Source organism: Vigna umbellata, chromosome 7 (assembly GCF_029865625.1).
Source record: "Vigna umbellata cultivar VRB3 chromosome 7, Vumbellata_1.0, whole genome shotgun sequence".
Lineage (NCBI taxonomy): Eukaryota > Viridiplantae > Streptophyta > Magnoliopsida > Fabales > Fabaceae > Vigna > Vigna umbellata.
In genome coordinates, this window is record NC_142171.1 from 40,114,468 (window position 1) to 40,129,357 (window position 14,890).

The following is a 14,890-nucleotide window of genomic DNA, read 5'->3' on the forward strand; positions in this document are numbered from 1 at the left end:
TTATAGATTTTAATAATTTATATCTTTTAAATAATATAATAAAACTCTTTGTCATGTCAATTTCGCATCCATCAGAATTTTTTAATTTTGTATTTTTTAAAATGGTTTAAACATTTTACTTTTAAAACTTGAGTTTTTAATTTGATGAAAGATGAAAATATACGTGTTTCGTTCTCAAAATTTTTAACGAGCTTTTGCATTGTTTCAAATTGTAAATATAATATTGTTGAGCTTTTTTTAACTCAAGCTTTAAATGAATGCTAAGAGTGACCATTATTAGAGTTCTTTTGATTTCTTATTTTTATGGACATAAAAGTTTTACTAAGAAAAAGTTACGAATATAGATGTAACGCTAAAAGTTGTACCGAATGATACATTTGAACGATCGTTTCTTCATAAGAGTATTTTTTTTTATGAAGGTGTAACATCCCAAAAATACAGTATAAAACCATATCATAGAATACTCACATATTAACAATATTACAGTTCAGTTCAGAAAGAAAGGGTACACTTATGACCGAACGACCTTACAAAATATCACAGAAATTAAACTTTACAAAGCTAAATACTTGACCGAACAGTTCCAACAAAACAACCTTAAACCGAACGGATATACAAAACGAAATAACTATAACTACCAAACGGTTCTATGGTTCGGCCTTAACCTCCACTTCTTCAAGAGCCTCTTCCAGCAACTCTTCTCCTTTTGCTCACATAAGCAAGACCGAACGAGAGAAATACTTTTTAAACTAATCTAACCAAAGAGTTAGTGTAAGACCGAACGGTCTTTCACTTATCCACCAAATAGGACCGAACGGTCCAGGGGAGACAAAACTCTTCATAAGCGTAACACTTATAATAATAAGAAAAGACTATTGAATACACAACAACTTTGATCGAAAGATCTTTACTAGACAGAATCTAAGAAATAGGTGAAATACTATAGAATACATCTACTTAAAACTGACTGAATGATAAGGAAAGTTTTTATCAGAGACCTAATAGTTTAAACCGAACACTACAAACTAGGGCCGAACACTATTGAGCTTGGCCGAACACTCTTAACACCCAAAGCATATATATTAAGGAATATATTGTATAACCGAGCAATTATTTCGAAGCCTAATACTACTGAGACCGAGCACTTGGTTTGTGACCGAGCACTACCGAGACCAAGAGCTAGGTTTATGACCAAGCACTACTGAGATTATACAATGAAGTAATATATTCTAATTACAATTACATATGACTTATTTTCAACAATGGATAGATGTAATATTTAAGAACTTAGGAATTTTTGAATATTTTAACTAAGCTGATTTAAGAAGTACAAAGGAGAAGCTATACGTAGACCGAACGCTCATTTACATATATAATAATATAAAATCGATCGGTCATTAACTAAATTCTCTATAGAAGAAGAATTCAGTTTAAACCGAACGCTCAAAGGAAAACCGAACGGTCAATAATGACTCTCGGTGTCAAACACAGGATTATACAGAAAGCTACAGATAGAAGATCAAACTCTATCTCAACCTAGTCTACCTCAGTTATAAATCATTCATTCATATAAACAACATACAGTAGCATCAATACTTCATGTTCATCAAATAATGAAACCAACATACAACCATTCAGAACAAGAATCATAATCAAATTTTATAAGCTTCCCTTACCTCTTAAGCTTAGCCGAACGCTCACAATTTGTATAAGATAATTCACCACCAGAATTCTTTGTTTCCTACGGTCACGATTTATGAAACTAAACCAAACAAAAGACCAGAAGTGTGCTCAGAATGAGATGGCAAACTCATCCAACTAGAAACTCGGTTTGCATGTGATAGAAAACAACATTGTTGAGAGAGGAATGAACTTACCAGCTCAAACCAGCAACTTGATCGGTGAAAAGTGAAGCTCTTAGCACCTGGAAGACTCAGACGTGGTTTAATTGAAGATTGGAAGAAGAAAAGGGTAAGATTTTGTAGAGAGAAGAAGAAGATTTTAGAGAGAAGTAGGAGAAATGAAGAACTCAGAATATTTGGGAGAGAATGGTGCATGCAAAAAAGTGGCACGAATTTTGAAAACTTTAACTTATAAACTACCGCCAAAACCGATCGGCCACTCAACTACTCACACCTGTCTTCCACTTTCTGATTTTCACTAACACCTGGCTTCCACTCACACAAGGTTTTTAAGGGTTCTGACACACGGTTAAGAAACAGATCGAATGGTCAGTCCACAAAAGATTAATTTTAATTTTTAATTATGACCAATTGAATCATAAGATAAATATTGATTATCACCAATTGAATCATAATTAAGTCATTGCTAATCAAAAGTCTATTCTGAAATCTATAAATATAAGTAAGAAGTTAGATGATTGCATTTAATATACCATTAATATTTGAGCATTCGAATCTTTATTGATTTTGACATTGGAGTACCTTTTGCAGGAGCATTTGAATCTTTATTTGTGCATGCAAAACCGCACAAGAGGGCAACACGAGAGCAGGCAAGGGCGACCCCTCTGTTCATATACGGTCAACATGGCTGACTTGTTACCTTTCACCCCGACCATCATGAAGACACCCATGCCCGATCAGTGGATCCCGCCCACCTTTGAAAAGTATGATGGGTCAACTGACCTCGACGAACATTTAAGGATGTTTGTGAAACATATTGCCTTCTACATTGTAAGTGATCTGGTGTGGTGTAGAGCCTTCTCCCTCACCCTCAAAGGAGAAGCCTTAGCATGGTTCAATTCCTTGCTACATAACTCAGTTGATAGCTTTGCAACTGTTTACTTGCTCTTTGGCAAACAATTTGTAATGAGCCGATCACAACACCTAACAACCCTTGTGTTGATAAACCTCAAGCAAGAGAAGGATGAGGACCTTATGGACCTTCATGGATAGTTATGAAAGGACCTCTTGATACATCCTAGGAGATGTAGAGAAGATGATCCGTGAGATTGGAGGTGCAAAGAGACTTGGACAGCTTGCTAAAACCAACGGAACAGTAGCATTAGCAGCTGCAGACTTGGAATTTCATGAGCAGATTGGTTAGGAGTTTTGGATGTGAAGCAGCGGATGATTGGTGATTATGGTGAATGGATATGGAGGCTAGCTTAGAGAGATGATTAACAACTCAGACGGCTTCCTAGAGTGGAAGAAAGTTGCAATGGAGATCAAGCTAAGAAGTGACTCTTGGAGAAGGAATTTGCTAAACATTTCAGCAGATATTCTTTACTACAATCCAAAAGTGATTTACAAGCTTTTCCTATGAGATTTTATAGATTAATCTCAAGGCTTTAAGCAAGCAATTTTCACGTTGCAGATCTGAACCCATGTGCTACATGTATGGCTTCTAAAACACGTGAAAATTGAGTTTTATGTGAAAAAAACATTTACTAATGCAGCCCCATAGAAGGATAAGTACACCCCTTTTTGTATAGAAATTTCCTTTTTACCCTTCTCCATGTTTTGGCAGATTTGGCATATCTTCTTGTTCTCCAATTTTCCATCCAAAGATAGCAAATAGTACTTGACCTTGAGGAGAATATTCATCTTGGAGCTTTTTGGCCATTCCTCTTGTGATGGGTCCTATGGTGTTAGACCTTCTTGTATCACCTCTCGAAAAATCATGGACCTTAGTTACGAGTTTGTATTACAACACGTGCTGACGACCTTAAGACCAGGGCCATTTACTGATAGCTTGTGTATGCAGCCAACCAAGACGATGAACGAACTGAGGAAGAAGGATGTGTAATATGTGAGAGTTAAAGACATGTGAGAGTTCCACAAGAACCAATAGGAGGTTGCAATTAGTGAGAAAAAAGAGGGAAAAAAGCCTAGCGATGGTAACAAAAGGGGGCGGGTCATGGGTAAAGGACCTCCCTTGAGGACCACGTTTCCGTCAGTAGACCCCTCTCAATGCGCCTAGAGTAAAGATTCTAGAGGAGGCGCTCTTTGCTTACCTCCTTCCACAAAAAAGAAGTCAACCCCACAAATATTAATGACAATAAACATTGTTGGGATTACCAAAATATGAGGCATACAATGGAGGAGTGTACGACTCTCTGTGACAAGATCGAAGAGTTGATGCGTTCGAGTCTTCTTCACAAATATGTTAAGACCGAGTGGGTGGATAAGAGCCCTTTGCATAGAACAAGCCCCGACAGGAGAAATCGCTCTCAACACTCCTTGAAGACCAAACGATGCCATGACTCTCAATAAGTAAAAGTCGGGACCGCTCGCTGTGTAGTCATATCAACACGATATCGAGAGGATTCGCAGGTGAAAAAAATGCGTGACACTTGATCAAACACCCATGGTGTCTTCACCACCAGCCACAAGCCGAACGATGATCTTCGTGAAAAGGTCCTCCTTTGGATTTCAGGAAGACATGATTATTGAAAAGAAACGAAGAATTTAGTGAAACTAACCATGATCATTCGATACATGCAAGCAAATAAAATCGTACCAAACACCTCATTGTTGAGGATTTTAGACCTAAGAAGGTTGATGAGACTTCGGGAAGGGAGGCAATGGTGTTGTTTGTTGATTATTTTAACTACTTCCAGCTCTTCGGATATTATTATTGTTTTGTGCCAAAAGGTAACTTTCCTAGGGTTCTATGTCCAATAGGAAAGAAATTTTTGTCGATCAACCTTTTCGTAAAACTGTACCCGATCGACATTTTTTATCCTCACCTTAAGGTACCCGGTTTTAATCCCATAAAGGAGGCGTTGAACACAGTGAACAACCACTTCCACTTAATGGAGATAAGAGACATCTAGCTCTTCTTGGCATTCGGGCGGGTACAAAAGTAATGAAGAAATATGAGAGGAGTTGGAGTGAGGTCTAGCGTTGAACACAATACCTTAAAGGCCTGCGCAAAGCTCCACCCATTCGAGTGTAGTGGAGTACGAGCTACGTTGAGTTCCCTCAGCATACTTATTTGGAACTCGTTGAAAGTTGGGTGGACAAGCAGGTCCTTTAACAAGCTGGAATACTTGAAGAAGAAATCATGTGAAGCGATCATTTTCCCATGGTACATCCGATCATTTTTCTTGCAAACTATAAGTTTGAAGAAACAAGCGTTATCCGCAGCCTTCACAAGTGGGATATGCTTAGTGAACCACCCAAATTCCCCACCCGTGTTGAAGTTGGACACAAACTTCCCCACCTCGCGGGATGCCCAATCATAGCTTGGCATAACTGGCAATGGCCATGTGAAACCATCCCCCTCCTCTATCACATCAATCTTTATTGCTATGATAGTATCCTCGTCGTTAAGCGACATGATGTTATTCCTATTTACATTAACAACTCATCATCTAAATTTGCATATCTCTTGATTGATCCTAAGATGGAGGACGAGTCGTTAATGACACCAACAACGAAGAAGAGTCGTTGTCTACGTACCTGTAGTCACCCTTTCCTTCAGACTTCTCAGACGATCATACAAAGATAATTGACATTGTTACCTAAAAGAAAAGAAAGAGTTAGACGCTAGGTTATCATAAGAAGACGAGAAAACAATGGTGAAAATGATGGAGAGGCCCACCACAATTTATAGATAAGGAGAGCCTCCTTGAAAATCATCTTCGGTCGTTAGATAAAGTTAGATTTAATGGCTCATAGCATCTGAAATTTCGTTTTCTAAATGGCATGAAGTTCGAAGCACCATGCATCTCCCTATCAACTATCATGTCTCTCTCCTAACAGTCATATTTTTAAATGTGTCAACCGAATAGCGCAGAAGATGGATGCTTGCACAAAAATGTAGACCGAATGGGGCAAAATCAACTCAAACTCATTCGCTTGTTGAGACAGGTTCGGGCTTATGGGTTCTGTGTACTCTATAACCGAACGGTCATATGGCGGACCAAACGGTCATTCCTCCAAAAGAGTCATCTTCGCAATGACACGATTAGGAAATAGGACCGAACGATCAATCCAAAAATTCATTATTAATAAACTACTTCTTTTATTAAAAAAATACTAATTATAGTATAATGATAACTTTATTATGAGGCTAAAACAATATTCTTGTTCAGATTAGTTACTAAGAACTGTATTCTTTTATATTTTATTTTTTGCATTTTCAAGAAATAAAATACAAAAATAGAAAAAAAAAAGATATATCTATGATACTTAAGTAATAAATCTATATAATAATAGGGTTAAATATATTTTTGGTTGCTTAACTTTCATTGAAAATTAGAATTAGTCTCTCTTTGAAATTTTAGACCAATTTAGTCTCCAAACTTTAGAAATGTGTGAATTTAGTCATTTTAACTAAATTTTGTTAACTTTATTTGATGTTTCAAACACGTTTCTTAGTTAACATTGAAGAAAAAATGTGTCAATCTGTGTAAACAACTCAAATGCTATCATGAAACGCACTTGAAACATCAAATAAACCTAACAAAATTTAGTTAAAAGGAATAAATTCATACATTTCTAAAGTTTGGAGACTAAATTAGACCAAAGTTTTGAAGAAGGACTAATTCCAATATTCACCGAAAGTTAAGGGACCAAAAACATATTTAACCATAATAATAAATATTTAATTCATTAACTGCGATAAATATATGTTTATAATGTTAGGGTAAATTAAAATATATAAAATGGAGGAATTGTTTTTCATGAAAATGGTTTTTCTAAAAAAATAGATCACCAATTACTTTTTGGCACTATTAAATAATTATTAAATATATTTATTAAATCTATAGATTTTGAGATATTTTTTAATTTATTTATTTATTTTTAGTTTAAAGTGCATATGATGACACCATTAAAATGTATAAGTTTTAGAGCTAACAAAAGTATTAAATTTTAGTAGAGGTTAATTTTTCGGAGGTAAGTTTCCAACGGTTTTTACAAAGCAGCACTTAAATATATATTTTTTCTAAAAGAATTTCGACGGATCCTAAATAAGCCGCCCCTAAATGAACTTTTTTTTTGTTTTAATTTCTACAACCCGTGCTCAGACATTTCCTTCTTCACTTCCAACCCTCTTCCCTTTTCCCAAACCCTAAAAAATATTCCATCAATATTGCCATCGTTGGCGGAAGCTACCCTTGGTGGGCATTGCTTTCTGGCGGCCATTTTCATCGGAAGGTGGAGACATCTCCCCCACCGTGAACTCGATTCTTCTCCGCTTCCTCAAGGATCACTATCAAGAACTCGCCAAAATGAACATACTCCTGCAAGCTCTCTCTCACTCTCTTTATCTGTTAGGGTTTTACTCTAGGTCTAGACACAACTACTCTGAACTCACAAGGTTCGGTTCTGAAACGCAACTAGGACGAGTAAGGGGTAAGCGTCTACGTCATGCGGTTTTCGGCCCCCAAGATTGAGATTCTGCCATGGATCAGCGCTTATGTCGACGTCTCCAAACCCTTGTGGAAGGAATTGTTGATTTTCCTCTACTGTTTGTACGAGAACGATTCACTCTTCTTCAGTCTTCTAGCTGAAAAAATATTATTTCATGATTTCTGAATAGTCTGTAAAGTTTGTATTGATGGAGCTAATTCGATCTTTGTTCTTCTCCTTTTTAATTTTGAAGGATTATAGGAACATAAATCTTTAATCAGAATGTAGCATGGATCTTGCTCTGGTGTTGAACTACTCTTTTTATTTTATTTTTGCAATGTAAGAAGTTATTGGCTTTTCAATTTTTCATAGAAGAACATAGAATAACATGCATTTTTCATATCACAAAGAATGTTTCTAAAAAACTTGTTCATCACACATCACAGTTTAATCTTCCTCTCTGTTCTTTTCTTCATCTGTTTGTTTATATTCTCTTTTCAGTTATCAATTATGGCAATAGCTTTAGAGACTCAGTTCCATGTTTTGGCTGTTGATGGCAGTCTCATTGACAAAATGTTGATTGAGAGACTCTTGAAAACCTCTTCCTTCATTAGTCATCAAGGATCAACAGGTGAGGATGTTGAACCAACCCTTTTGAAAAATTTCAAATTCAAATAATATATAGTTAAATTTTATGTTTGACCTTAAAACAAAATCAAATTTACATGATTATCTTTTGTTGGAATTATTTTTACTAGAAAAACGGGAAAGATTGATTACTTTTTATATAAAAATTTTGATATAATTTTTAACATAAAATCTTAAGACTTAAAGTTTATAGTTTTTGTTTTTTTTTTAATATATTTTTCAATTTGACTGATATGATTCAACTTACAGTAACATATTTTTCAGTATAAACTTTCTTAAATTAAATTACTCATATCATGGTTCAATCCATACTTCTCATACATTAACTCATCATCAAAACCATATGCTAAAATCTGATACCATAATTCATAAATAACAAAATTTAATATAACATACATCCAACACAGTACAATTTCACAGAACGATCATGCAACACAGTATAACTCAAGAATTAAATTTAATAAGCTTCCCTTACCTGGTTCAGTAGTGAACGTCTAAGAGTGTGATTTTGACTCGTCCAACTATGGTTCTCTACTCTCAACAAATTTTTCTTAATTTCTTCAGCTAAATCTAACCAAAAGAAAACGTAAGAATTTAGTCTACACCCTTGCATGCAACTGAATCTGGGTTTACAGGTAATCCAGAAACGAGCTTCTAGGTTGGGAACTTACCGGTTATAGAATCGGGAGTTGTTCGGTCCAAAATAGAGCTCACAATGCAAGGAACGTTCCTACGGCTCTGAAACGTGATCGGAGAAGAGAATGGTAAGTTGCAGAAGAGAGAAGGAGAATGGTTCTAGAGAGAAGACGGAGGAAGATGAAAGAACAAGTTTCTGGAAAGAAGGTGTATGCAGAGGAGAATGAAGGGTTTTTCTGAAAAACTCAGTTTTGCTCCACTGTTGAAAACGAACGTCCCCCTCTCCTATTGACACCTGGTTTCCATTCACTGTTTTTGAACCTTCTGAATGGACATATGGCAGACGCGAGTCAGAGAGGATAAGTGCACATTAATGACACTGCACGTGTAACGTGGTGCATTAATGGAAGCATCCTGGTGACTCAGCAGTCAAATTTATTGTGACGTGACAATCCCCCTAACTACAAAAATTTTCGTCCTCGAAAATTAAGTCTTACCAGGAAATAAATGAGGGTATAAGTCCTTCATAGCGTCCTCTATTTCCCATGTTGAGTCGCCCGTCTTTTCGTCCCACACCACTTTAACTAACCGAACGTTCTTTCCCTTGTATAACTTGGTGCGGACGTCTTCAACACGAATCGGCTTCATCTCCAGCGTTCGGTCTTGCCGAAGACGAACGTCTTCTAACTCCAATATATGCGAGGGATCAGCTACGTACTTTCTGAGTTGTGAGACGTGAAATACAGGATGAAGGTTGGATAATTGTGGAGGTAAAGCTAACTCGTATGCGACAGGTCCAATCCTTCTCATAATCTGATATGGCCCCACGAACTTGGGAGATGACTTCTTGGATCGCAACGCTCTGCCCACTCCAGTAGTTGGATTTAGTCTAAGAAAGACATGATCGCCAGCTTTAAACTCTAAGGGTCGTCTCCTCTTGTCTGCATATGACTTCTGCCTGCTTCTAGACGTCTTCAACCTCTCTTGAATTAACTTCACCTTTTCAGTCGTTTGTTGAACGAGTTCGGGTCCAGTCAATACGTTTTCTCCTTCTTGAAACCAACAAAGTGGCGTACGACATTTGCGTCTGTAAAGAGCTTCGAAGGGAGCCATCCCAATGCTGGACTGGAAGCTGTTGTTGTAGGTGAACTCTACTAACGGCAATACTTCGTCCCAAACGCCCATGTGATCCAGCACGCACGTCCTCAATAAGTCCTCGAGCGTCTGGATCGTTCTCTCGGATTGACCGTCCGTCTGAGGATGGTACGCTGAACTCATTTGGAGTTTGCTGCCCAGTTCGCTTTGCAACGACTGCCAAAACCGAGAGGTGAACCTTGTGTCTCGGTCAGAAATGATGCTGGACGGCACTCCGTGCAGACGATCGATCTCTTTGATGTAGAGTTTGGCCAAGTTGGTCATGGACATCTTCAAGTTGACAGCTAGGAAGTGGGCACTCTTTGTTAAACGATCCACTATCACCCAAATGGAATCGTGATTCTTGACCGTGCGAGGTAAATGAGTCACGAAGTCCATTGAAATGCTGTCCCACTTCCATTCGGGAATTTCCAGAGGCTGCAGTAGGCCGCCCGGTCTTTGGTATTCAGCTTTAGCACGTTGACATGTTAGGCATGATGACACAAAACGTGCAACATCATTCTTCATCCCTGGCCACCAGAATGATTGCTTGAGATCGTGATACATCTTAGTCATGCCTGGATGCATGCTAAGACGACTGTGATGTCCTTCTTCCAATATAATTCGCTTCAGCTCTCCATCATTTGGAACGCACGTCCTACCCATATAACGTAATAGGCCGTCCGTTCCAGTGTTGAAAAATCTGGCCTGATCTGCACCGAGCGCGCCTCTTATCTTCATCAACTCCTCATCTTCTAATTGCTTCATTCTGATCCGCTCAAACACGTTACTGGATATCCTAAGGTTGCAGCATTTGATGCTGTCCGGTTCTAAATTGAACTGCAACCTTAAGTTTCTAAAGCTTTCCACTAGACTTAACTCACGTACCATCATAGCCGAGACATGTACCACCTTTCTACTTAATGCATCTGCCACAACGTTCACTTTTCCAGGATGGTACAGCAACTCGAAGTCATAGTCCTTCAAGAACTCAAGCCACCTCCTTTGTCTCATGTTTAGCTCCTTCTGATCGAAGAGGTACTTGAGGCTCTTATGATCGCTGAAGACTTGGAAAACGGATCCATACAAGTAGTGCCTCCAAATCTTCAGAGCAAAGACGACCGCTGCCAGCTCCAGGTCGTGCGTTGGATAATTCCTCTCATGTATTTTCAACTGCCGAGAGGCGTACGCCACTGCTCGTTTATCTTGCATCAGTACACAGCCCAAACCTTGATGAGATGCATCACAGTAGACTTCAAATGGTTTGGCCGTGTCCGGAATTACCAAGACTGGAGCGCTCGTCAACTTCTGCTTCAACTCTTGGAAGCTGGATTCACACCGATCGGTCCAAGCGAACGGGTGATCTTTCCTGGTCAGCTGAGTCAACGGTGCTACTATCTTAGAAAATCCTTCTATAAAACGCCTGTAGTAGCCCGCCAGTCCCACAAAACTCCTAACTTCAGTGACCGAGCGCGGACTCTCCCACTCCAATACCGCTCGTACTTTGGCAGGATCAACTGAAATTCCACCAGCAGACACCACGTGACCCAAGAACTGTACTTCCTTCATCCAGAATTCGCACTTGGACAACTTAGCGTACAGCTCTCTTTCTCTCAATACTCCAAGTACCAACCTCAAATGCTCTTCGTGCTCTTCACAGCTCTTGGAGTAGATGAGAATATCATCAATAAACACCACTACGAACTTGTCCAAATACGGCCTGAAGATTCTATTCATGTAGTCCATGAAGACTGCTGGAGCGTTCGTCACGCCGAACGGCATGACCACATACTCATAATGCCCATACCGAGATCTAAAGGCCGTCTTCTGAATGTCTCCTTCCTTAACCCGAATATGGTGATAGCCTGATCTTAGATCAATCTTTGAGAATACGCTCGCTCCATGTAATTGGTCCAGTAGATCGTCAATCCGAGGTAGTGGATATTTGTTCTTGATGGTCAGCTTGTTCAATTGCCTATAATCAATGCATAAACGAGAGCTGCCATCCTTCTTCTTTACTAACAATACAGGTGCTCCCCAAGGTGATACGCTCGGTCGGATGAACTTCTTATCCATCAAATCTTCAATTTGCTTTTTAAGTTCCACCAATTCAGCGGGCGCCATTCTATACGGTTGAACAGATATGGGTGTTGCGGTCGTCACCAGGTCAATGGTAAACTCCACCTCCCGAACGGGAGGCAATCCAGGTACATCATCCGGAAAGACGTCCGGGAATTCATCTACCACCGATCGTCCTTCACTGTACTTGTTGAACGATCGTTCAAAACTCTTAGTTCCAATCTCCCTGTCTTCATGCGTCATTATCAAAAAGCAGCTAGCCCCCTCCATGATATCTTCTTTCAGTTTACCGAGCGTCACACCCAAATCCTCTTCGTCTTCTTCAGGAAAAATTAACTCCTTAGCTCCACAATCTATGAGAATGCGATTGGTATTCAGCCAATCCATTCCCAAAATTACTTCTAAGTCCTTGAGAGGCAAACATATGAGGTTCACCTTATATCTACGCCCTTCTACCTCAATAGGACATCTAACACACATGGTAGACGTCCTAACCTCTCCAGCCGCTGGGGTTGACACTACCAAGTCGAACTGCATCTCACTCTCGGCTAATCCCAGCTTATCAATGCACGCCTTCGAGATGAAGGAGTGTGTCGCCCCCGAGTCAAACAATACGCAACATTTCATTCCATATAACAAGCACGTGCTGGTAATAAGTGTACCTAAACTCGCTGCCTCTGCACCAGTAATTGCATATACACGCCCAACAGCTTGGGCTCGTCCACCACCTCTTGCTTGATTCCTTTCAGTGTTGGGTGGTCTCATCACCGCACGTCCACCCATATTACACTCGTTTTCCAAGTGGCCGTGTCTTCTACAACGAGTGCAATATTTCACTCCTATCAATTGAGGGCAAGCTGACTTGTAATGGGGCCCTCCACATTGAAAACATCTTACTGCCCCCTGTTGTCCCGACTGTCCAGCAACTACCATTGTCTGCGATCCACTTGACTGTCTTGGACGAGCGTACGACACCCTATTTCGGTTCAGATTCTGCCTTGTTAGGATCGGTCCCTTGGAGACTTGTTGTTTCTTATGTAATTCGGCTTCGGCCATGTTCTTCTCCAACACCTTTGCCCTCTCAACCATTGCAGGAAATGAGCGGATACATAGGCTGGAAATTAATACCTTCAAATCACTCCTCAGCCCATTTTCGAACTTCCTGCATTGCCATTCCTCACTGGTTGCCATGGTGTTGAAACGAACCAAGTGTTTAAACTTGTTCGTGTACTCAGAAACAGTCATTGCCCCTTGTACAAGCTGCAGGAATTCTACCTCTTTAGCAAAACGTACGATGTCTGGAAAATACTCCTCATAAAATTTTCTTCTAAACACCTCCCAAGTAACCGGCTGGTGAGCGTCCGTCAATATCGCCCTCATGCTCGCCCACCAGTGGCTAGCTTCTCCCGTCAACAGATATTCTAAGTAGGCTAAACGGTTCTCATCTGGGCACCTCTTAGCATTATAAATTCTCTCCATGTCTTGTAGCCACTGATCGGCCTCATCCGGAATACACTTCCCACTGAACTTAGCCGGATGATGTTGGAGGAAACTTTCTAGGCTCCATTCAGCATGTGGTTGGGCAGCGTTGGAAGAGGACGCTCCTGGCGTGCCTCTGGTAGCAGCAAGAATATCCATTAGCTGCCTCTGAGTCGCTTCAGTGTTAGCGCGAGCGGCCTCCATACTCTGCATAGCGGCCTGGTTTTGCTGCATCAGTGTGGCGTTCTGCTCCAGTAACGTTGTGTTTTGTTGATGCAGTCTTTCAACCACAGTTTCCAACAACCTAGTGTTGCTGGACGTATCAGACTCGTTCGGTTGCAGAGGAGGAGGGAGTCTAGGCGCCATTAGTTCTCTGGACCAGAGAAAAACGAGCGTTAGTAATGTTCAAGAGTTAAAACAATAACTCATTAAACACATAATAAGCACACAGCAAAAACATAGTGAACTCATAACCTACAGTGTTCCTTAAAAGAACAAAACTGCTCTGATACCAATAATGTAACATCCCAAAATTATACAGTCATCAACTATATACTTAGAATAATCACATTTATCTATATGGCAAAACAGTCTTAAAATAACAATGATTAAATTCGAGAATGGCCGAACGGCCTTAAATGCATTCATAAGATACGAGCGTTTACAAAACACTGAGGACGAACGGTTTACAAAATAAAATACCAAACGTCCAAGTATTTACATCCAGTAAAAGGGCGCTCGCTCACAAGCGGCCCGCTATTCTAAATACACTAACTAAAAACCGAACGCACTACTGTTCGGCCTTCACTTCTACTTCCACTAGATTTTCTTCCGCAATGAATCCTTCTTCAAGCGTTTGCTCCAGTGAGGCATCTCCTTCTGCTCACATCCACACGGATGATCATTGCAAGGACATGACGGACATACATATACCGACAACACAATGGAAATGCAAGGGTAAGCTTATTGAATTTAGTTCAAGTAAACACACATACATTTCATACATATCGAATACATTAAAATAATTCAAAACACATACATTTAATTCATCCATTAACTCAATCAAACTCTTGATACTAGACTGACCGTCCGGACTGTATGAATTCTGTGTAGCTACGACGTCCATGCACCCAGGTGGGATAGCTGGAATACTTGTCAGCTGCCACCTGAGGTTAGTCCGTTCTGTCCAAGTTACAGTTATGGACTAAGACCTCCTGCCATTCCCACACATGACATACTCCTCTCTACTTGAGAACGAGCACTCACGGAATATCAGGATGACCCGCCAGCTAAGCTTACCACATTCATACTTTACAAAATCTCAATTTCCATTCAAGAGTCGTTCCTCCCTGCAACACTCGTCCAAAATACACAATCATAATTCCATCTCTTATAACGTTCGCACATTTTAATCTTTCCTCTTATTCACATTTTCATTCTTAGTTCCACTTTAATAAAAGGACGAACGTCCAGCCCTCTTTGTAATAGAGGACGAACGTTAACCCAATACCGAGAAAGACTCGTTCATGAGCAGAATAGAAAACAACACAGGTTTATTAAACGAAATTCATTCCAACTTGAATCAGTTAAAT

General features: G+C 39.7%; 2 protein-coding genes across 2 annotated transcripts; both read right to left on the reverse strand.

The window, feature by feature from the left end:
* Positions 1-634: 634 nt before the first annotated feature.
* LOC148195997 (uncharacterized) lies at positions 635-5,304 on the reverse strand. Its single transcript, XM_088095345.1, has 2 exons — positions 4,882-5,304; positions 635-709 (listed from the first exon to the last, which is right to left on the reverse strand). The coding sequence occupies exons 1-2, from the start codon at positions 5,302-5,304 to the stop codon at positions 635-637; spliced, it is 498 nt and encodes a 165-aa protein (XP_087951471.1).
* Positions 5,305-9,092: 3,788 nt separating this feature from the next.
* On the reverse strand, positions 9,093-13,664 carry LOC148195998 (uncharacterized). Its single transcript, XM_088095346.1, has 5 exons — positions 13,433-13,664; positions 12,482-13,375; positions 11,014-12,139; positions 10,621-10,692; positions 9,093-9,810 (listed from the first exon to the last, which is right to left on the reverse strand). Exons 1-5 carry the CDS (start codon positions 13,662-13,664, stop codon positions 9,093-9,095), a joined length of 3,042 nt encoding a protein of 1,013 aa, XP_087951472.1.
* Between the last annotated feature and the right edge of the window lie 1,226 nt (positions 13,665-14,890).